This window comes from Oryx dammah, unplaced genomic scaffold (genome assembly GCF_014754425.2).
Source record: "Oryx dammah isolate SB20612 unplaced genomic scaffold, SCBI_Odam_1.1 HiC_scaffold_12, whole genome shotgun sequence".
Classification (NCBI taxonomy): domain Eukaryota; kingdom Metazoa; phylum Chordata; class Mammalia; order Artiodactyla; family Bovidae; genus Oryx; species Oryx dammah.
The window spans coordinates 36,389,126-36,414,351 of record NW_024070196.1 but is presented as its reverse complement, the minus strand read 5'-3'; the positions used below and the strand labels follow the sequence as shown (position 1 = coordinate 36,414,351).

Here is a 25,226-nt window from a genome sequence, read left to right as displayed (position 1 = left end):
AAAATGAAGCGGGGTAAAAGCAAACAGAGTTTTGCCAAGAGAATGCACTGATCATAGCAAACACCCTCTTCCAACAACACACACATGGGCATCACCAGATGGTCAATACTGAAATCAGATTGATACATTCTTTGCAGTTGAAGATGGAGAAACTCTATACAGTCAGCAGAAACTAGACCTGGAGCTGACTGTGGCTCAGATTATGAACTCCTTATTGCTAAATTTAGACTTAAGTTGAAGAAAATAGGGAAAACCACTTGACCATTCAGGTATGACCTAAATCAAATCCTTTATGGTTATACAGTGGAAGTAACAAATAGATTGAAGGGATTAGCTTTGACAGAGATTCATGACATTGTACAGGAGGCAGTGATCAAGACTGTCTCCAAAAAAAATGAATGCAAAAAGGCAAAATGGTTATCAGAGGAGACCTTACAAGTAGCTGAGAAAAGAGAAGCTAAAAGCAAAGGAGAAAAGGAAAGATATACCCTTCTGAATGCAGTGTTCCAAAGAATAGCAAGGAGAGATAAGAAAGCCTTCCTAAGTGATCAATGAAAAGAAATAGAGGAAAACAATAGAATGGGAAAGACTAGAGATCTCTTCAAAAAAATTAGAGATACTAAGAAAATATTTCATACAAAGATGAGCAAACTAAAGGACAGAAATGGTATGCACCTAACAGAAACAGAAGATATTAAGAAGAGGTGGCAAGAATACACAGAAAAAGTATATAAAGAAGATCCAGATAACCATGATGGTGTGATCACATACCTAGAGCCAGACATCCTGGAATGTGAAGTCAAGTGGGCCTTAGGAAGCATCACTACCAACCAAGCTAGTGGAGGTGATGGAATTCCAGTTGAGCTATTTCAAATCCTGAAAGATGATGCTGTGAAAGTGCTGCACTCAAATATGCCAGCAAATTTGGAAAACTCAGCAGCGGCCACAGGACTGGAAAAGGTCTGTTTTCATTCCAATCCCAAAGAAAGGCAATGCCAAAGAAATCTCAAACTACTGCACAATTTCATGCATCTCACAAGCTAGCAAAGTAATGCTCAAAATTCTTCAAGCTAGGTTTCAACAGTACATGAACTGAGAACTTTCAGATGTTCTGAAAAGGCAGAGGAACCAGAGATCAAATTGCCAACATCTGTTGGATCATACAAAAAGCAAGAGAATTACAGAAAAACATCTATTTCTGCTTTATTTACTATGTCAAAGCCTTTGACTATGTGGATCACAATAAACTGTGGAAAATTCTGAAAGAGATGAGATTACCATCTGCCTTACCTGCCTCCTGAGAAACCTGTATGTGGGTCAAGAAGAAACACAGTTAGTACTGGACAGGGAACAACAGACTGATTCCAAATTGGGAAAGGAGTTTGTCAAGGCTGTATATTGTCACCCTGCTTATATGCAGAATTTATCATGCAAAATGCCAGGCTGGATGAAGCACAACTGGAATCAAGATTGCTGAGAGAATTATTCAATAGCTTCAGATATTCAGATGACACCACACATGGCAGAAAGTGAAGAGGAACTAAGAGCTTCCTGATGAAAGTGAAAAGGAGAGTGAAAAAGGTTGCTTAAAACTCAACATTTACAAAACAAAGATCACTGTACCAGGTCCCATCACTTCATGGCAAATAGATGGGGAAACAATGGAAACAGTGAGAGACTTTATTTTCTGGGGCTCCAAAATCACGGCTGATGGTGACTGCAGCCACAAAATGAAAGGGCGCTTGTTCCTTGGAAGAAAAGCTATGACAAACATAGACAGCGTATTTAAAAGCAGAGATGTTACTTTGCTGACAAAGGTCCACCTAGTCAAAGATATGGTTTTTCCAGTACTCATGTATGGATGTGAGAGTTGGACCATAAAGAAAGCTAAGCACTGAAGATGATGCTTTTGAACTGTGGTATTAGAGAAGACTCTTGAGAATCCCTTGGAATGCAAGGAGATCAAACCTGTCTATTGCAAAGGAAATCAGTCCTAACTATTCATTTTAAGGGCTGACACTGAAACTGAAGCTCCAATACTCTGGCCACCTGATGTGAAGTACTAACTCATTGGAAAAGATCCTTATGCTGGGAAAAATTGAAGGCAGGAGGAGAAGGGGACAACAAAGGATGAGATGGTTGGATAGCATCATGGACTGGATGGACATGAATTTGAGCAAGCTCCAGGAATCAGTGATGAACAGGGAAGCCTAGCATGCTGCAGTTATGGGCTCCCAAAGAGTCAGACACGATTTTGCAACAGAACTGAACTTTGGAACTGAACTAAGATCAAGTTTTCATGCTTTGGGTTATTATCATTTTTTGAATGGCTATCCATGCATCAAAAAATGGCAAAAGGCCAATAACACAAATTATAAAATTAAATTTTGAGATAGAACATATCAAGTGTAATTTATTCTACCTTATTAGATCAAGTAGCAGCAGAGTGAATAGTTTATAGAGAGAAGAATGCAATTCTTTGCTGAAAAGGCAAAAATAAGTAAATCCATATAGCCTAGACTTTGAAGAATGGTCCCAATTAAATTGGTGAGTCCTAATCTCTCCATAAACAGTTATGTCTGGAAATCCTAAAATATTTTTCAGTAAGTGACAACCTGTGGAGCCAAGTTTGAAATCAAAATTTAAAGTTAATAAATCCTTAAAGACTAAAAAATGCAGGATATTGTGTATATTTATCACTGTACATAAAAATATGCCACTTTTTAAGTTAAAAAGCCTATACACACCACTTTTCTATTACAAACACTTTTTCAAATAATGTATTAAAATAAAATTGCTTTTTTACATTGTGAGGTGATAATGTGAATATTTTATAAGCAATGGCATATATGGCACTTTCATCTGTTGTTTAAACATAGTTGCAGGGTGTTAAAATATTTAATTATGCATTGTTAGTAGAGTGTGGAATGTGTATGAAGGCTGGAAAATAATCTGCACTTTTAATCAAACTTCATAAAAATAATATTCATTACATAAGAATTGTCACTCACTATAAGCAGTAACATAAACTCCTGATTTTGAAAGAAAATGTTACCACTTCATATATTCTAGGACAAATGCAATTACTAAAAAAAATGCTGAGCCATCATTTATGTAGTGTTCAGAATGTTAATATAGAAATTTTTTAATAAAAGAAGATTCTACCAAAATTAATTTTGTCAAAGAAATATGACTAGCAACTCTGTATATTGTTACTCTGCTTCTTTGACTTATATGCAGAGTACATCATGAGAAATGCTGGGCTGGATGAAGCACAAGCCGAAATCAAAATTGCTGGGAGAAATATCAGTAATCTCAGATATGCAAATGACACCATCCTTATGACAGAAGGTGAAGAACTGAAGAGCCTCTTAATGAAAGTGGAGGAGGAGAGTGAAAAAATTGGCTTAAAGCTCAACATTCAGAAAACTAAGATGGCAAATAGATAAAGAGTGGAAACAGTGACAGCCTTTATTTTGGGGGCTCCAAAATCACTGCAGATGGTGACTGCAGCCATGAAATTAAAAGACGCTTACTGCTTGGATGAAAAGTTATAACCAACCTAGACAGCATATTAAAAAGCAGAGACATTACTTTGCCAACAAAGGTCCATCTAGTCAAGGCTATGGTTTTTCCAGTAGTCACGTATGGATGTGAGAGTTGGACTATAAAGAAAGCTGAGCACCGAAGAACTGATGCTCTTGAACTGTGGTGTTGGAGAAAACTCTTGAGAGTCCCTTGTACTACAAGGAGATCCAACCATCCATCCTAAAGGAAATCAGTCCTGAATGTTCATTGGAGGGACTGATGTTGAAGCTGAAACTCCAAAACTTTGGCCACCTAAAGTGAATAGCTGACTCACTTGAAAAGACCCTGATGCTGGGAAAGAATGAAGGCGGGAGGAGAAGGGGACAACAGAGGATGAGATGGTTGATGGCATCACTGACTCTATGGACATGAGTTTGAGTAAACTCTGGGAGTTTGTGATGGACAGGGAAGCCTGGCATGCTGTAGTCCATGGGGTCGCAAAGAGTTGGACAAGACTGAGCAACTGAACTTATACCATTAAGCACAATCACTCGTTCATTTTTAGTTTGCTCAGCTAATTAGGTTTGATATCATTTCATTCTTCATTTTATATCAGTTTTTAAAAAAAGTTAATTTCTTGTTACTTCAGTAGCTCAAAAATTGTGTAAAAAATTTCTCAGAACTTCATGTTTAAAAATCTGTTGTATTCCATATGTAAATTATTTCTACTATAATGAAATGATACATTAAGATCTCTAGGAATAATGTGAATATTTTTGAAGTTTGACAAACAAGAAATATAACCAATTAATTTATTTCAATGTATTTTTTGTTAGTTACAGGAAACTGGTTAATATAATTCTTATCAGTACTAATCTTTCATTGAAATGTGTGTATTTTCTTAGAATCTTTTCTAGAAATTGTCAGCTGTGTCCTTAAAAAAATGTTTTGGGTATTTTCTCTTAAATATTCCTCAAGCCCATACTCGGTTACTGACTCTGTTACCCTTGTTCAGTCCCTCAAAACTTATCACCTAGAAAATTGCAGCTGGTAGTCAGCTGTGTTCTGGTGAATTTTTAAAAACATGCCATGGGCCAATTTCCAGTTTCCAATATGACATCAACTTGATAGTAAATTTCCTGAAAATATAATCGCTGCCTTCAATACATCACTGAACAGCAGCAATCTGCTGTTCTTTCTGATTCTGATCTTGTTTTTTAACTGCATCTTGCACTCAGCTTAAATGATTCTTCCAAATTTAGATCTGATAATTCCATATCACTGCCAAGTGCCTTGCCTATTATACATGAACTAGCTCTGTTTCTCAATATCCATAGAATTTCAAGATCTATTCCCTATCTCCTTCCTCAACCTATTTTCTCACTGATTTCCAGCTTGTACTTTCGTCTTCTGTGACTCCCAAACTGTTTGCAGTTTCCCATACCTAGATCTTTCCTAATATGATCTCCTTAGTGGAAATTACCTGGTCTCTGGCTGTCTCCTTAAGAACTCATACTTGAAGATATACTTAATTCAGAAGTTATCTCTGCTCAGAATCCATCACTGAGACTGCACTCTTTTTTGGTGCCTTGTGTATTACACAACACACCTTTTAGTGTTTAATTTCCTCAAGTTGAAAAGACAAACTCTTATCTATCTTTATATTTGTAGTGATAAGCCTTGATAATGTCACATAAAAATATAACAGATGTTGGTTGTTGTGGATAAAGTTAATAATTGTAACATGAAATAGTAAATATGTAAAAGGATGTAATTGAGTTTATACAATTGATAAAATGTAAAGTATAGAATACTTAACGTGAAATATACCACACTTTTCCTTTCTTCTTTTTCTTTTTAATCTCCCATCTCTTTTCTCTTTGTTTTTCTGCCTCCATCCCTGACTCTCTCACTCCTTCTGTCTCTTTCCTCCTTCCATCCGACTTATCTTTCTAACTCTTATCTTTAGTTGAAAATGATCATCCTTTTGGTATAGACAAGAACAACATATCATATATGAAGATGTCGAATTTACTTATGTATTTACTCAAGTGTAATTATGATTACTAATCAATTTATAGCCACACTAAGAAGAAACGAATCATTCACTCTCCCCTAGGCAGTCAAATGTGTATTACCTTTCAAGATGATCAGTAATCTGTAACTTCTGTAATGTTTTAAACATCACAGATGCTTTGCTTTAGTCCCAGCTGATCATCAATAACAAAAGTCCATCTAACATTACTTGAATGTCTGGTAACAGATACACTGAAATTTGTTCCCCTTTTATAACAATAATTTCTGTCAGAATGAGCACGATTTACAGTGTATACATTGCACATGATAGACAGTATTCCAAGTCCCATGAAATACTGTCAGGCAGCTAAACTGCACTAGGAGTAGATGTCTCCTTTCCATTTTTATTAAGAAATTTATTTAGCTTAAATATATTGTAAAGTTGTCACATAAGTATATAACAAACATCCATTAAATTTTAAGATAAACATATTTATGTTATAGAAAAATTTTCATTCAAAATGTACTAAGGATGATTGCAATGGTAGAATATGCTAAAAAATGCACTTGCCAATTAGCACTGAAGAAATAGAGGTCCATTGTAAATTGAGGGAGATAAATTGAAATGGAATTTCCTCAAGAATGAAACTTTGTTGTTGAATAAATGGAGTAAAAAATAAAATTGAAAATTATTAAATACAATAAAACATACATACCTTAAATAGGTAATCATCAATTATTTGTATACAAGTGTGAAGATAAATGTATATTAACATTTCATTCTACTAACTCTTAAATGTTTGTTAAAAATATTGTCTTTAATACATTTTATAACTGGTTTTAGAATATCTGAAGGGGAATCTGCCAAGAAATTACTGTCACTGAATAATGATAAGGCATGGTAATAAGTACTTTACACATATCTTGTTAAGATGAATAAGCATACCAGTCCACTTCAGTTCAGTTGCTCAGTTGTGTCTGACTCTTTGCAACCCCATGGACTGCAGCAAGTCAGGCCTTTCTGTCCAGAGTTTACTCAAACTCAAGTCCATTGAGTTGGTGATGCCATCCAACCATCTCATCCACTGTCATCCCCTTCTCTTCCCACCTTCATTCTTTCTCAGCATCAGGGTCTTTTCAAGAGGCATCTCTTCGCCTCAGGAAGCCAAAGTATTGGAGTTTCAGCTTCAACATCAGTCCTTCAAATGAACATTCAGGACTGATTTCCTTTAGGGTGGACTGGTTGGATCTCCTTGTAGTACAAGGGACTCTCAAGAGTCTTCTCCAACACCACAGTTCAAAAGCATCAATACTTCGGCACTCAGCTTTCTTTATAGTCCAACTCTCACATCCTTACATGACTACTGGACAAACCATAGCCTTGACTAGATGGACCTTTGTTGGCAAAGTAATGTCTCTGCTTTTTAATATGCTGTCTAGGTTGGTTATAACTTTTCATCCAAGCAGTAAGGGTCTTTTAATTTCATGGCTGCAGTCACCATCTCCAGTGATCTTGGAGCCCCCAAAATAAAGGCTGTCACTGTTTCCACTCTTTCTCTATCTGCCATGAAGTGATGGGACCGGATGCCATGATCTTAGTTTTCTGAATGTTGAGCTTTAAACCAACTTTTTCACTTTCCTCTTCTACTTTCATTAAGAGGCTCTTCAGTTCTTCTTCAATTTCTGCCATAAGGATGGTGTCATCTGCATATCTGAAGTTATTGATATTTCTTCCAACAATCTTGATTCCAGCTGGTGCTTCCTCCAGCCCAGCGTTTCTCATGATGTACTCTGCAGAGAAGTTAAATAAGCAGGGTGATAATATACACCCTTGATGTACTCCTTAACCTATTTGAAACCAGTCTGTTGTCCATGTCCAGTTCTAACTGTTGCTTCCTGCCCTGTATACAGATTTCTCAGGAGACAGGTCAGGTGGTCTGGTATTCCCATCTCTCTCAGAATTTTCCACAGTTTATTGTGCTCCAAACAGTCTAAGGATTTGGCATAGTCAATAAAGCAGAAATAGATGTTTTTCTGGAACTCTCTTGCTTTTTCCATGATCCAGCGGATGTTGGCAATTTGATCTCTGGTTCCTCTGCTTTTTCTAAACCAGCTTGAACATCTGGAATTTCACGGTTCACGTATTGCTGAAGCCTGGCTTGCAGAATTTTGAGCATTACTTTGCTAGCGTGTGAGATGACTGCAATTGTGCGATGGTTTGAGCAATCTTTGGCATTGCCTTTCTTTGGAATTGGAATGAAAACTGACCTTTTCCAGTCCTGTAGCCACTGCTGAGTTTTCCATATTTGCTGGCATATTCAGTGCAGCACTTTCACAGCATCATCTTCCAGGATTTGAAATAGCTCAACTGGAATTCCATCACCTCCACTAGCTTTGTTCATAGTGATGCTTTCTAAGGCCCACTTGACTTCACATTCCAGGTTATCTGGCTCTTGGTGAGTGATTACACCATTGTGATTATCTGGGTTGTGAAGATCTTTTTTGTACAGTTCTTCTGTGTATTCTTGGCACCTCTTCTTAATATCGTCTGTCTGTTAGGTCCATACCATTTCTGTCCTTTTTTGAGCACATCTTTGCATGAAATGTTCCCTTAGTATCTCTAATTTTCTTGAAGAGATCTCTAGTCTTTCCCATTCTATTGCTTTCTTCTATTTCTTTGCACTTATCACTGAGGAAGGCTTTCTTATCTCTCCTTGCTATTCTTTGGAACTCTGCACTCAAATGGGTATATCTTTCCTTTTCTCCTTTGCCTTTAGCTTTTCTTCTTTTCACAGCTATTTGTAAGGACTCCTCAGACAGTCATTTTTCTTTTTGCATTTCTTTTCCATGGGGATGATCTTGATCCCTGTCTCCTGTACAATGTCATGAACCTGCATCTGTAGTTCATCAGGCACTCTATCAGATATAGTCCCTTAAATATATTTCTCACTTCCACTGTGTAATCGTTAGGGATTTGATTTATGTTCATGCATTTCTTTTCATTGTGATGACCTCAAGGCATTGCAAAATATTTTGGTAATGTAGGTTATTTTAAGTGTAGTGCATTAATTCTCCTGGGATCTCAGAGATAACAATAATCTGAAACTATTTTCAATACTCCCCAAAACTGGATATTAAACTTTGTGATATATAAGGATGTACGGGCTCCTTGAAACTGTCTCACTGTTCATTCAGTACAAGGACGGAAGAAACTCAGACTAGTGATCCTTTTATTCTTAAAACAAGTTTTCAATGGAAGGCTTACATAATTGGTCCATTTATTTTAGATCAGAAGGAAAAAAATTCATTAATTTTAAAATAAGATAATTATAGTGAAAATGAGTATACTACCCAAAGCAATTTACAAATTAAATGCCATCCCTATCAAGCTACTGGCAATATTTTTCACAGAACTAGAACAAATAATTTCAAGATTTGTATGGAAATACAAAAACCTTGAATAGCCAAAGCAATCTTGAGAAAGAAGAATGGAACTGGAGGAATCAACTTGCCTGACTTCAGGCTCTACTACAAAGCCAGAGTCATCAAGACAGTATGGTATTGGCACAAAGACAGAAATATAGATCAATAGAACAAAATAGAAAGCCCAGAGATAAATCCACACACATATGGACACCTTATCTTTGACAAAGGAGGCAAGAATATACAATGGAGTAAAGACAATCTCTTTAACAAGTGGTGCTGGGAAAACTGGTCAACCACGTGTAAAAGAATGAAACTAGATCACTTTCTAACACTGCACACAAAGATAAACTCAAAATGGATTAAAGATCTAAATGTAAGACCAGAAACTATAAAACTCCTAGAGGAGAACATAGGCAAAACACTCTCTGACATAAACCACAGCAGGATCCTCTATGATCCACCTCCCAGAATTCTGGAAATAAAAGCAAAAATAAACAAATGGGACCTAATTAAAATTAAAAGCTTCTGCACAACAAAGGAAAATATAAGCAAAGTGAAAAGACAGCCTTCCGAATGGGAGAAAATAATAGCAAATGAAGCAACTGACAAACAACTAATCTCAAAAATATACAAGCAACTCCTGCAGCTCAATTCCAGAAAAATAAACGACCCAATCAAAAAATGGGCCAAAGAACTAAATAGATATTTCTCCAAAGAAGACATACGGATGGCTAACAAACACATGAAAAGATGCTCAACATCACTTATCATTAGAGAAATGCAAATCAAAACCACAATGAGGTACCACTTCACACCAGTCAGAATGTCTGCGATCCAAAAATCTGCAATAAATGCTGGAGAGGGTGTGGAGAAAAGGGAACCCTCCTACACTGTTGGTGGGAATGCAAACTAGTACAGCCACTATGGAGAACAGTGTGGAGATTCCTTAAAAAATTGCAAATAGAACTGCCTTATGACCCAGCAATCCCACTGCTGGGCATACACACCGAGGAAACCAGAATTGAAAGAGACACATGTACCCAATGTTCATCGCAGCACTGTTTATAATAGCCAGGACATGGAAACAACCTAGATGTCCATCAGCAGATGAATGGATAAGAAAGCAGTGGTACATATACACAATGGAGTATTACTCAGCCATTAAAAAGAATACATTTGAATCAGTTCTGATGAGATGGATGAAACTGGCGCCGATTATACAGAGTAAAGTAAGCCAGAAAGAAAAACACCAATACAGTATACTAACACATATATATGGAATTTAGAAAGATGGCAATGATGACCCTGTATGCGAGACAGCAAAAAAGACACAGATGTGTATAGCGGACTTTTGGACTCAGAGGGAGAGGGAGAGACTGAGATGATTTGGGAGAATGACATTGAAACATGTATAATATCATGTAAGAATTGAATCGCCAGTCTATGTCCGATGCAGGATATGGCATGCTTGGGGCTGGTACACGGGGACGACCCAGAGAGATGTTGTGGGGAGGGGTGTGGGAGGGGGGTTCATGTTTGCGAACGCATGTACACCCGTGGTGGATTCATGACAATGTATGGCAAAACCAATACAGAATTGTAAAGTAAAATAAAAAATAAATAAATACATTAAAAATAAATAAATAAATAAAATAAAATAAGATAATTAAAAATCAGATAATATATTTTAGAGGTGTTAACTGTGAATAGGGATAATACAGCTTAAACTTCAATTGATAAGAAACATTTGGGAAACACTGGTAGATGGTGACATATAGAATATATGATAGAGTTCAAAACTTGATGAGAAAAATTATACAAATTATTTCCTTGGTTTTATGTTGTGATAATAATATTTTGAATATATTGAGGCAAATAAAATGTCTTTAAAATCAGTTTTACTCCTTTCTTTTCTGTTTTTAATGAGACTACTACAAAAATTAAAATTATTAGGACAAAGAAAATTTTTTCCTTCTTTTTAAATGAGTTAGCATTAATCTCTAAGGAGAGGAATAATAGCTTGACAACAGTAATAAAGTATGATTTTAATTTTTATAATTATGATATCTTCATACACATGCAGGTCATTAAAAGCATGATGTTGGACTATATTTGTTGATGCTGTGTTTCCAATATGCAATTAATTAAAAGAAGGTAGAATTAAAAGAAATCTTGAATATAAAATTAATGTGGTCATATATATTTCTCAAAGTGATTTTAACAGATGGTGGAATTAAAATAGATTCTTATTTTTGTTTTGAATGTCTTTCTGTTGTCTTTAACTTCTACAATAAGAAAAATAAATATTGTTTTTGTATTTTAGTCGATAAGTCATGTCTGACTCTTTGTGATCTCATGGAGTGTAGCCCTCCAGGCTCCTCTGCCTGTTGGATTTTCCAGGCAAGAAAGCTGGAGGCAGTTGCCATTTCCTCTCCAGGGGATTTTCCTGACCCAGGGATCGAGGAATGGAAGCCCAAGAAAAATAAATATCCTTTCTTTAAAAAAAAACTGTAGAATTATGGAATAAATGCAAGCAAAAAATAAAGACCTTTATAGAACTTTTATTAATACGTGATTTGGGTTAAAATTTATGAAAATCCAAAACACAATTTCTTGTGTTTTGATTCATTTCTTTTTTTCAACAAGATACAATGGATTCAAATGAATATTGATACTGAACATAAATCTTATGTTTTCTATATGCATTGATAAGTTCTATGTAAAGCTTCATGTTTTATCTGGTAATATCCATACAACTCCTTTGTGAAAGTGTTAGAACTCACTTAAATGACAGGATAGACCTCTAGCTGGTAAAAAAAAAAAGAGAGAGAGAGAAAGAAAGAGAGACAGTAATAACTATGAAGTGAAAACTAACATGTTAGCCATTCAGTCATGTCCAACTTTTTGTGACCCCATGGAGTGTAGCCCTGAGACTCCTCTCTCCATGGGATTCTCCAGGCAAGAATAATGGAGTGGGTAGCCATTCCCTTCTCCAGGGTATATTCCCGACCCAGGAATAGAACCTGGGTCTCATGCATCACAGGTAGATTATTTATAGCCTGAGCCACCAGAGAAGCCTAAGTAATAGATATACGTTAAAAAATAAATTTAGCAAAAATGTAATTTTTAAGTATTAGCTTCCAAATAGTATAAATGAAAAAATATCTTATTCATCTGCTATTATATAAGTATCGCTTTTTATAGTTCATAATAACACTCACTTGGTAAATTAATGCCTCTCTAAAGGATCATTTGACAGAACAGACTTTTATAAGGAAACTTTCAATTGGAAACTTTAGATAAAATGCATCCTTTCAAACTAACCTAGAGAAAGGAATTCAGAAAAGAGCTAATAATTTAAATGTGACATGTTTCATTCCAATTGTTTTAAACTGCTGAACAATTTTGGCCAATTAAAAACTTAAATCCCATAAGTAGGAACTCAGTTTGGGAATCTGAGTTACTTTAAAATGAAGCAAAGGCTTTGTTGCCAATCTGCAGCCACTGTTTCATGTGCAAATAGATGGGATCTTTGACAGCAGTGTGGCTGGAATCTTCACAGTAAAGCTGCTATGAGGAGATGCCAACCGGATATGGTTTCATATCACAAAAGGACAATGCAAGTTTCAATTCAAGATTTTTCTGAGAAATTGGTATTAAGAATGCTGCTGCTGCTGCTAAGTCACTTCAGTCGTGTCTGACTCTGCAACCCCATGGACGGGAGCCCACCAGGCTCCCCTGTCCCTGGGATTCTCCTGGCAAGAACACTAGAGTGGGTTGCCATTTCCTTCTCCAATGCATAAAAGTGAAAAGTGAAAGTTGAAAGGGAAGTCGCTCAGTCGTGTCTGACTCTTAGCGACCCCGTGGACTGCAGCCCACCAGGCTCCTCCGCCCATGGGATTTTCCAGGCAAGAGTACTGGAGTGGGGTGCCATTGCCTTCTCCGGTATTAAGAATAGGGGGTTAACAAAGCTTAAGTGTGAAAGCGAAATAGTTAGTCACTCAACAGTATCTGACTCTTTACGAATCCATGGATTGTAGCCTGTCAGGCTCCTCTGTCCATGGAATTCTCCAGGCAAGAGTACTGGAGTGGGTAGTCATGCCCTTCTCCAGGAGATCTTTCCACCCAGGGATCAAACTCAGGTCTCCCACATTGCAGGCAGATTATTTACCAGTGAATTACAGATATGATTGTGAAAATCTACAAACAGCCTCAGGCAAAGTTCTCCCCAGAATATTATACTGAAATAAGCGGAAAGTAATTTTAAGTCAGATGCACTAAATTATGATTGACAAGGTATGTCACAGTGTAAAAAATACGAATAATTGGTCAGTTACCATTTCATTATTTTTTATTTCTATTTCACTTTGTCTTAGACAAGTTCTTATTTTCAATATCTATATGACAGAAGAAGTAAATAAAAGTATTTCACTTGAAATAAAAGAAGCTGAAATATCTAATTGAGTCTACACTTAAAAGTAACAAACAGTTCAACAAACAAAATTTACCTGTGATAGATAAGAGCATGTAGAATGCCAGTGGTTATAGGTAAAAAGAGAAACATAAGGTATACCAGCTACACCAGATTAAGGTAATATAAACAGGATGAGGACAGAGTCATCTCGAAATTGGAAAGATTTGAGATCATAGTTATATAATCTTACAGTTTTGAAGATTTTAAAATTATGGTTCAAATCTGTATTACCTCATCAGTTGTTTTATTAACAGGGTATAAAAGTTTTTGTTTTTTGTGGGTTTTTTTTGGTTTAAGATCAAGAAACTGCCCTTTTGGAATATGTGTGTATACATAAAATTTCAACAATCATGTTTTGCAACAGTATTTTTTTTATAGCGGCTGGAACCCAGACACAGCAAAAATAATACACAGTGTAACCATCTGTAAGACAGTGATTCTGTATTTATCCAACCATCAGGGCATATTTGCACACTCCAACACAGAAGATTACAGCCATACACACATGTGAACTAACTTTATAATCAAAGCTTGTAGTAGATTGATTCCTCCAGTGAATCAGTCAACTAAAGTTCCTGCAAAGTTTTGTACTATGATGATCCAGTATGGGTTCTTTTATGAATACAGCAGTTCTATCAATCCAATGCAGCATTTCCCAAATCAGTGTGGAATTTTTTAATCCAGATAAATAATATAAGCTTGCCAGAACCTTAGAAGTCTTTCTCTTGCCCGTGTTCCCTAAGGGGACCATTCACATTAACTACTATAACCACAAATGAGTTTTATATAATTTAGATTTTAACTATATACTTTAATGTACATTTATGTGCTCTGCTTCTTTGCTCAGAATGTTTTTTTTTTCATTTTTTTATATCCAACTTTTCAGCCTCTAGCACTTAACTGTCTATACTTACATCTCTGCTGCAAAGTGCCATGACCAAAGTTACCAATAACTTCCTTATTGCCAGTCCAGTGCCTGTCCATCTGTTGTATACTTTCTTGCTTTGAACTTAGCCTTGAAAACAATTCCTTACTAAAAGTCCACGATGGTGTACTCCTTTGGCTTTCCTCCTGTCTCTCCGTGCTAATATTGTTGAGTTTTAGTTTCCTACTGCCGTTTTACTCTTCTCTCCACAAGCAGTAAGTCTCCTACATATGACTCTTCAAGTTGTGAACTTTCAAAGATGCTAACATGTGTTCCCTCAGTGTCAGGCATAAGTGAAATTGCAGCTTGCTCTTCATCTCCTCTTGCTGATGATCTTTCAGCTAGCTCTACCATCTGCCACCTCCTCTCCTTTCTCCAGTCAATAACTCTTCTTGCCTGCTTACTCAATGCCAGCCCCTGTGTGCCAGCTGTTGTGCTGTACTACTGTACTTTTCAAGGTACTGTACTATAAGATTAAAGATGTGTTTTTAGGTATTATTTGTGTGAAAAGTATTATAAACTTATTATATAGTACAGTACTATATAGCTGATTGTGTTAGTTGGGTAGCTAGGCTAACTTTGTTGGATTTATGAACAAACTAGACTTATGAATCTGCTCTTGGCATGGAACTTGTTTATATGAAGGGAACTTCCTGTACTTACCTTGGATACCTCCATCCTTGCCACAGAATCAAATTTTAACTACATGCTCTATGTCTCTCCTTGTGACCCAGAGCTCTCACCTGATTCTGGGCTACCTGATTCTCCAGCTAAAAGTTTCTATTTGAATATGCCAATATGTCTAAAATTTAACTAAGTATACTCCCCAAATTTGTTTCTCTTCCTGTGCTTCCTACCTTAATGAGTAGCATCATTGTTTAACTTTGTATGCAAACTAGATAATTTGACATTATCCTTGACCCTACCCTCTTCCTCCCATGTGTATGTAATCACTCATCTAATCCAGCTAATTCTACTTGTAAGCTATTTTCCAAATATGGTACATCCTTACATTATTGCTACTGCTCTTTTAGTCCTGTCTCCATCACTTTCACATATTTCAACACTCTTAATTGGTCACTAAATTCTGGTCACTAAACTCAGCTATTTTTCTCAAATAAAGAACTTTCATATACTAATGATGTAATGTCAATGAATGTTAATATGATACTCATATTTCATTACTTGAGCTATTAGATGGTTCCGATAATTAACATTTTATTGCAGCAACTGTGATTTCCTAGAAAAATAAATTTTCTTTTCCTTATAATGTCACTATCAAATCTATACTCCATTAAGAAGCCTTTCACATATAATCATGAAGACTTAGGTGATTTAAAGTAACCCTTGCATTAAAAAAGAATTTTAGAATCCTAATTATTCTTTTTTAAAAATGAGAGACAGATATTGTACAATTAGTTTCAATATAAATCTCACAATTGATACATTAAGCTTGCAAAAACCAAATTACTTTATGCATAGTAGAAAAATATCTTCCTGTGGATCCTTCCACATAGAGATTGTTTCTGAATTGAATAAAGATATATTTAAGGGTGACATTAGACGTGTAATCACTAGAACACATACATGTCTTAAAGTGTATATAAATGGCTTAGGGAACTACAACTCATAATTATTTAATAGAATTTCAAGAATGTCAGAATTACACAAACTCTTCACTTCATACAATTTTAAATCAAAGCAATATATAGTTTAACTTAGGAAATTAAGTACTAGATAAGCATTTCCAAAACAAATATACATTTAGGGGGTAAACAACTGCACTAATTTTGGCAATCTAGAATGTCCAAATGAAAACAATTATTTCCTAAAATTAATAGTCATATAATCACACTTTATTATCCCAACTGAATGTGCAAAACTAAATATATATAAACATTTATTTGAACACCACTTCTGAAATTCTGTATGTGGTCATATTTTCTGATGGTGAATTACTTGCACTTATCTTCAGATTTGAAGCAAAAATATATATTTCAAGGCAAGTCAAACTTAATCAAACATTGTATTTTGATTTTAGGTTGGAAGAAAATAAAATACTGTCTCTATATGTCAGTACAAGTCCTTACAGTTAATAAAAATACTATTTGTTTTTAATTCTAAGCACTGTTTACACTGCAAATCTATACATTTTACTATTGAGACAACAAATGCAGGGTGTCCACAATTTGAAAAGAAGGTTTAATATTTCCTCCAAGTATTCAAAACTATGTCTGACCTCACTTAGTTTTATTGGATCCCGTTACACAGATTTCCAAGTTTGTTAAACAAAAAAGGCATGATTTAAGATATTTGATACTCGCAGTGAGAGTGAGGGATTTAGGTATCTTAGAAAACTCAAAGGATTTTTTACAAATGTCAAAAACACTGGAGAGCAATTAAGAATGTCACATAATGCTTATTAGGAAATAATAAAATAATTCATCTTATCCAAAATGAAAAAAAATTATGAAAAACCTTATAAGTGTGAAAACAGCACTATAATATAATGTAATAACACTCAATGGTGAGCTGGCTTTTCTTCTTTACCATTAACATTTACCTGTTTGCTTTGCAAACTTTTCCCCATTTTATATGATAGCAGTTTACTAACTGGAATTCAAGAATTCTATCTATCCTTATATCTAGCAGTAAATAGTGAGTGGATAAAGATAAATTTAGCTTCTCTGGCCTTAGTTTATTCTCTTGGATATTCATTTACGGACTTTTTAGTTTTCTGTGCTTTCCTTTTAGAAACTATCTGGGGGAATGAATTCTGTGTGTGAAAAATGATTAGTATTTACCCTTCCTTCATCTGTCATTTTTATCATTGTCTGTCTCAAATGATGTATCCCTCAGGGAAAGGAAACATCTTTTTCAAGTTACTTTAACTAATACAGCACTCTATACACATAGGTACTTAGTACATAATTTTAAAATGGATTGCCTTTTCACTATTTTTATACATTTTTATTTATAATACTAATATTTTAAATAGAATGATTTTTAAAAATCATGTCATTACACAAATGCTGTCACAAAACTGAGGTGGGTGTAGTTGTTTTATAACAGAAGGAGAGAAAGCAATAGGCATATGTTTCTTACTCACATGTAAATACCTTGCTGATACAGACAATCCATACAAGTTAGTTTTGCTCTATCCAAAAAGTCATTATAGCACTGGTTGCCCTGTTTAATAAGGTTGAAACACTAATAATGTAAAACCGTATGGAAAACTGCTTGGTTAAACCACAAGGAATATTAAAACACTCCAGATAATTCTACCATTACTTAGAAAAACATTATCTTTTGCAATTGATTGTTAACATAATTTTATCATAGTTAAGAAAAAGTTTTGTGATGATTCAAAAAGATAAAAGCTCATGATTGCCGATTGCCAAGTGCTTGCATTACCCATTATCTCTTTATGGTTCAAAATATGAAAAATGTAGACCTTTTGTATTAGACACAGTTTTCACCTAATAGCAGAATCATTAATGATATTCATTCAACTTCATGGCATTTCCTATAAATAATTTCGGTAAAATTGACACCATATTACCTGCCAGCCATCAACAGAATCATATAGATTTTCTTCTATCCAAACTCAATTGTTCCTAGTGCCCAATATAAACCATGTTTCACTATGTCCCCATTGAATGCTTGTACTGATGCTACAGATTTCTGAATTGCCTAATTTTATTAATTTTATTTATCTTTACAATATACTGAACTACCTTGCCTTCCTTAGCAGCATCAAATCATCTCTCAAACACAGTATCATATTTTCCCCTTCATAGGGGCCAGATAGCAGTATTCTTAAGATTCTTATGTATTGATATTGCTAGGGATCACTATTCAGTCTTTGCCATGTTATTGCAAAAATAATATGTTATTCACACTTTATTTTCATTGTTTTGTTATTTTCTGGCTCCACTTTTCCACCGTCAACAATAACTACATTTTAAATAAAAATCCTATAGAAACATATTTAATTCTCTTATTCACACTTGATAGTTTATATACCATTAAAAATGTTTCCTGCTATTGTTACAAATTTCAAGTACTTTTATTTAGCCAAATCCCAGTGTCTTCATATTATGAGAGTGTGGAATAGTAGTTGTTAGATTAGACTGCCTGTTTAATAAAATAAGTTAGTAAAATAGCAATAATAGTTCATAGACTTTCAGACTTAGAAAAGAGCATGTGGTTGGACTAATTTGTCTATATACTGTGGTATATCATGCAGCTGAGATTTTATTTATACCGCAATAGGAAGCACACTTGACACCCTAAAATGTCTGTTTAGTATACATACTACTTGTGTACTAAAGAGACAATCAAAGCCCAAAAGACTGAGACAGTAACTTTAATTTTCCCCCTAACTGCCTAAAAGAAAGCTGATCCAGGAAGGGAGCTGTCACTGTAGGTTAACTATAATGTGAACTAGGTGTGGACAGGGAGGAACTTAGCAAATCTCTGTTAAAATTCCTCTCTATGTTCTAGTTTCTCTGCAGGGCCCAGCAAACATTTGTTTACCAAACATCTGTTTTTTCATCTGTCTGAAAATTGCCTTCCTCCCCTCAGAAGTCCTCTTTGTCTTTAGCTGAGGATGGTACTTAACGTGAGGTTTTCAGTCATTTAAGGTAAGGGTTTCAGTCATTGAGGACAGTACTTAAGGTAAGGGTTTTATTACTTAAGGTGAGGGTTTTGGTTTTCCTGGGTCTCTCCCATTTATATACATTATTAAACTTTGTTTGATTTTCTCCTGCTAATATGCCTAATGACAACTTGATCCTTAGGCCAGTCAGAGAAGTCTAGAAGGGTAGTGGAACATTTCTTCCTCTCTGACACTATTCTGTTTGTCCATCTTCCATCTCTCATCCAACAAAGTCCAAATCCACTCATCCTAAAGACTCATTCAATTATTACTACCTTTACCACCTCTCCTTGATTCCCCAAGAGGGAGATTATATTCTTAATTCACTTAATATTTTGTGTAGGACTTTCTATGACATTTACCTCCCCCTATCTTAAATGATTTGGTATAACATAATATAATGTGATTTTTTATAATAGAATATATTATGTTTTCCTGATAAACCATAATATTCCTGTTATCCTAAGGACACAAAAGAATGCTTGCTAAAGAGTGAAGTTCAATGACAAACACATAGACTTCTTAAATAGTTTGGCATAGATTCAATTATAAATTCAGCCACTTAATTCTTAACTTCTCATGTTTCAGTTTCTTCATATGATCTTCTAGTGATAATGCTGCTTTCTTCTTACATTTGAAAAGTTGTACACACCTTTAAAGGATGAAATGTTTACTGAGATATCCCATCTTGTATTCTGCTTGCAACTTAAAGTGGAAATACAGCTTAATTAAATCTGAAGCGCATACTAACTTCTTGCCTTAAAGCTTTATAACCTGCAACCCTTTCATATTTATTACTTTGCTAGTATCAAATACTGCATAAAATATGATCAATGTTTAATATAAAAAGAATCATGTGATAATTACTATCATTATTTATATGAAATTTTAGAGATTTAAGTAATTTTTTCCAGTATCAGACAGCTGATGTATGACAGGCATAATTCAAACATGATATTTTTACATGAAACACAGTCTATTTCCTGTCATTTTGGGAAAAAATTACATGTGTATATATTTGGAAAGCCCTATATATGTGAATGCATATAAAAATATTGAAGACAATCTATTTATCTAAAATGCCCTTTAACTTAGATTACTTTATGATTTTCAAATACCAACCAGTTTATTTAATGATTTTTTTCCCTTTATTTTTAACACACAGCTCTGAAGACATTATTTTCTGTTTTTCTGTCTCCAGTCCCCCCCCCCCCCCTTTGGAATTATTTTTAAAGAATAACCTGGCATGTAGCTTTTTAAAACAAAAGCAACTTTATAATTTCACATTCAATTTGAAGAAGTCTTCAAGCATTTATACATATATCATTCATTCTAAAGTATCTTAACATACATATAAATTTTCATTCTTATGCTAATTTTGTTACCATATATGCAAACTATCTATTAAACAACTTTAGTTTACCTCTAAGGTAAAAGAGTCACTGTGTAAATAATTAAATTGTTTTTGATAAGCAGTGACAAACAATGAAGTACTGTTCCTAGTCTAAAATAACCTTGGAAACAGCACTGTGGAATTAATATCTAAACTAGAATCAACAAGAACTGATAGCAAGGGCTACTGAATATTTCTAGCTCTTTATTTTACAATATTAAATCTCTTACCTCTTACATTCTTTTCAATAGAGCCAAACCCTTAAATTTTCTCAGTTGTATCACTTATCTTAAGTAGCAGCTTGTACTTTGAGGTCAAGTAAACACATCATATTGGGTAATGAAGCAGGAAAAAGAACAAAGAAGAATTAGAGAATGAATCTTATACTCACGGAATGTTCTATAAAATTCTTCAAGAGCCAGGTGCTTGTCTGAGTTAAAATCATCATATTTCAGTAGATCATACAAAGTACAACCAGAAAGGTCCTTGCCAAGTTCTTCCTGTTTTATCACCTGAAAAGAAAATTAAAATCATGCAATTATATCAGTGTCTTAACATTTCTATAGGTATTTAAGTCTACACTTGAGCAAAGAACTGAACTTACAGGAAACCTGGGTTTTCAGTTACTGGACATTTATTTTCAAGTGTTTCAATGACATAAAATTATAAATTTGACTTAGTTTATTGTGACACTCATACAGATACTTAGAATTTAGTCTGAAAGTTCTAATACAAAAATCTCCCAGTAGGACCCAGAAAACTTGAACACTAAAGGGGCATATTTGTATTTTACTCATTTCCTTTGATCCACTTACATTGACTCAAGGAGATACTTTACTTCTACATGAAAATAGCCTCCTAAGTCTCAGTGACCCATGTCAAAATGGAACAGCTCTTTCCCAACAAAAATAGTCAGTAGCTTGTTCCAACTTTCATCTTCCTATTATTTGTGAAAAACGAAGTTAGATTTTTTTTTTTCCCTTTTGTCTTAGCATCCTCCCCAGCTGGAAGTGAAGCCATTTGGGATTCTGAATTAACTCCCTGGATCACAAAGGAGCTATTAAGCAAATTACTATTTCTAGGAGCCTGTTAGAATTAATGCAGCAATTGATGATGGGAATTTACCCAAGCATGGGTGAGAAAAATTGCCAAATTGCTTTTCTGCTCTGTGCTCTGTTCCATGGACTGTGGCAGTAGCCCTTTTAAGACTCTACTGATTTTGACTATAGCTTGTCTGGTAAAAGGGCTCCCCAAGATTTTTCAAACATTCCCTTTCCCCGGGTAGCTGCATGGCTGTGTCCAACAGTCTTTCATATTTGTCCACAGAGGGAGTGGTTCATATTGCTTGGAGGTTTGCTTCACAGTGTACATTTTGTTAAAGTTGGTGCAATCAGGAAACACAAGCTCTGAAGTCAGCCAGCTTTGGGTTTAGACCATGCCAAGGCTACTTAATAGCTCTATAATTTCTGGCAAGTCACTGAACATTTTCTTACTAAGAAATTAATGATAGCAACCTCTACTTCTCTTGGTTAGTGTGCAGATTATAAATACAAATATACATATATATATAAACAGTTTTAGTCAAGTGCAAAACATATAGTATACACTCAGACATAATCACTTAATGTTAAAAATAATGATTTATAGATACAAATATGCTTCTCATTATAAAAATTCACTGGAGTTTTCCACACCAGCTTGTATATATTATGGTTACATATAGTTTGAAAAATTGAGACTTTGTCATAGCAATGGCAGATTGGTGATAATAATGTCTATTTTAATGAGCTATTTTTAACTCTCTTATGGAACACCCCAGTGTTAAAAGTTGTCATGCTTGCATGAGGATGAGCTGCAGAGACAGCTCTGAGGATGGAGCTTAGCCTATGCATCACTAGAAGCTCCTGCCCCTGTCACCTGAGTAGTGACACACAATGACAGTGTTTACACTACTAAATATAGCTGTCACAACTTCATGTGCTCTCTATCTTATTTACTGTATTCAAATTTCATTGGCTAAGCTGGCATTTGCTGCCTTAGAGGAGGAAAATTATGTGTGGTTTATCTGCTTTCCATATAAATAGATATGGTTGATAGTGAGTGGTAAAGCCCTTGGCTTTAGCACAGTCCAGCTGGAGGGATTAACAAAACTACTTAATGGCTAGAGCTATCTCTCCTATAAGCCTAATGGGAAAACAAATACTGCTTTTCTGTTTAGAAAGCAACCAAGCTCTCAGCCACTCTCCATCTGTTGTTTGTTAGATGATGAGAAAAGGGTTTTCCCAGGTGGCGGAGGGGCAGTGTTTTTGGTCTTACCTCACTATGCTCTTTCTAAAGACCTGTGGGGCCAGCACCACAGTAATTTTTAGGATGCAGTGACAATAGAATCTGGTCAGATACTTTAATACTATTTTTGCTGGCTTTAATTCACATACTTCTTTGTGAAATGATGGAACAGAAAGTTGGGAGAGAAGCTTTCATCATTGTCTCATTAATTTCTGTTCTAATATTTTATTCAAGGTAAATTGTGTATAAACCAAGAGAACAGATGTCTGTCATTTTCCTTAATACTGACTTTGGCATAAGACTAGCTTGCTTTTGATTTGATCTTGATTTGATCATGATGATACAACTCAAGCTGGATATGCTGTTTTAAGGAATGTGCTTTAGAAAAGTGCATGGTCCTGGCTAGTGAGCTATATATATATATATAACTTTGTTCAACGATATTTGGCCATGCTATGATAGAGGGGTTAAGTGATTCATCCCTTCATAAATCCATTGTTTAATATATATTTTCCTCATTCCATTTCTGTTCAATGAAATAGCCTACTTAAGACATGCTTCCTGGTAAGCATGTTTCTCCTTTGTTTCCTGATGGGAGCTTTGGCATGGTCTGAGGTGTTTCAATGTGGGAGTTATTATCTTGTGACCTTTTAACCATCATGGGAAAATTGGTTTAGATATTCTGGGTTCTGATAGCCTTAAAGAGCTGTGTGTTTGACTGTTGAGAAGAAAATATAAAACAAGATAGAAGCAGTAATACATTAAGCACTCTGGCACTGGGAATTCAAACTTGTAGAACACTTATTTCATTTATTGTCTGGCTCTGGTTCTAAAACCTTTCCAGTCTAACCTCTTCAAAATGCATGTGTTACATCTGACACAGAGACTACTGGCAAAGCCAGATTCACTGAACATACTGTCATTTAAAAATATATTTTAATTAGGATAAGTACATTATTTATATGTAATGAAATGAAGTGAAGTGAAAGTCACTCAGTCATGTCCAAATATTTGTGACCCCATCGACTGTAGCCAGCCAGGCTCCTCTGTCCATGGAATCCTCCAGGCAAGAACACTGAAGTGGGTAGCTGTCCCTTCTCCAGGGGATCTTCCCACCCAGGGATTTAAACCCAGGGCTCCTGCATTACAGGTGAATTCTTTACCATCTGAGTCACCAGTGAAGCCCTATATATAATGTTATTGCACAATTAATAGAATATTGTGTAGTATAAATGTAACTTATACTCACTGAAAGTGAAAGTCACTCAGTCAGGTCCGACTCTTTGCATCCCCATGGACTGTATAGTCCATGGAATTCTCCAGGCCAGAATACTGGCGTGGGTAGCCTATCCCTTCTCCAGCGGATCTTCCTGACCCAGGAATCAACCCGGGGTCTCCTGCATTGCAGGCAGAGTTTTACCAACTGAGCTATATACTCACTAGGAAATAAAAATTCATGTAACTTGCATTATTACAATATTCACTTGACTGAAGTGGTCTGGAAATGAAAGTTGCTCAGTCGTGTCCCACTCTTTGTGATCCCATGGACTACAGAGTCCATGGAATTCTCAAGGCCAGAATACTGGAGTGGGAAGCCTCTCCCTTCTCTAGGGGATCTTCCCAACCCAGGGATGAAACCCAGGCCTCCCTCATTGCAGGTGGATTCTTTAATAGCTGAGCCACAAGGAAAGCCCACAGTGGTCTGGAAGCAAACCACGATAACTCTGAGAAATGCTTATAAAATATATAGTATCTCAGATGATCAACAAGAACTGGAAAGAGAAATAGAAAATGCCAGAGGCAGATGTAGAGGGTTGTCTCCTGCTGTGAGATATATGGGTATTAGATTTCTGGGGATAAAGCATGGAAATCCAAAGTTATTATATTAAATTTCATGCAAGAGATACAGTGCATGTGATTTTGATGGTCTCAAGTCATGCTGATGAGACTATTTGTGTAGGAGGTTGGAGACAGAGGAGTGAAATCTTCCAGTTTTGTTTCTTTTCTTTACTCTCCTTAGTGGAATAGGAGTGAAGGAGGAAACAGAGCAGGCTCTATCTATTTGAAAGCAGGACTCCATCTTAGGCCAGACTGTGGACTTTGAGCTATATGCCCAGTATTTATGGAAACGACATACCAACTGGGAAACCAGGCCCCCAGAAGGAAGAGCCCCAGGGCTTTCCATCACCTAAAAGAATACCCTAATTATCTGTGTAACCAAATAGAATCATACATTCTATTACGCTTATTGGAGAATGACCACAAGTCTATTGATAATTGTCCATTGTTAACTACCTAGGTTTAAGGCATATAAATCAAAGGTTAACTTTAATTGTGTCTTTCTTTTTCTTTGTTCAGACTAGTTTCAGGGAATTTGGGGTGTGGGTTTGGGCAAGTATGCTTAGGGTATATAAGGTTTTCACAAAAACTGGTCAGGGTCCTTGGCTAAGAGGAGACTTTGCCTTGGGCCCGCTGGTGTAATGAACTGCACTCCACCATCTGCATTGTCCTTCTGAGT

The 25,226-nt window shown here is 35.5% G+C and overlaps 1 protein-coding gene across 2 annotated transcripts in view; it reads right to left on the bottom strand.

Moving 5' to 3' along the window:
• Nucleotides 1-25,226, bottom strand: part of FSTL5 (follistatin like 5) — a 902,259-nt gene that overhangs the window by 405,113 nt on the left and 471,920 nt on the right. For both annotated transcript variants that reach the window (XM_040250565.1, XM_040250564.1), the window contains exon 6: nt 20,814-20,934. In XM_040250565.1, the coding sequence (XP_040106499.1) occupies nt 20,814-20,934 (121 nt within the window). The remainder of the gene's footprint in view (nt 1-20,813; nt 20,935-25,226) is intronic.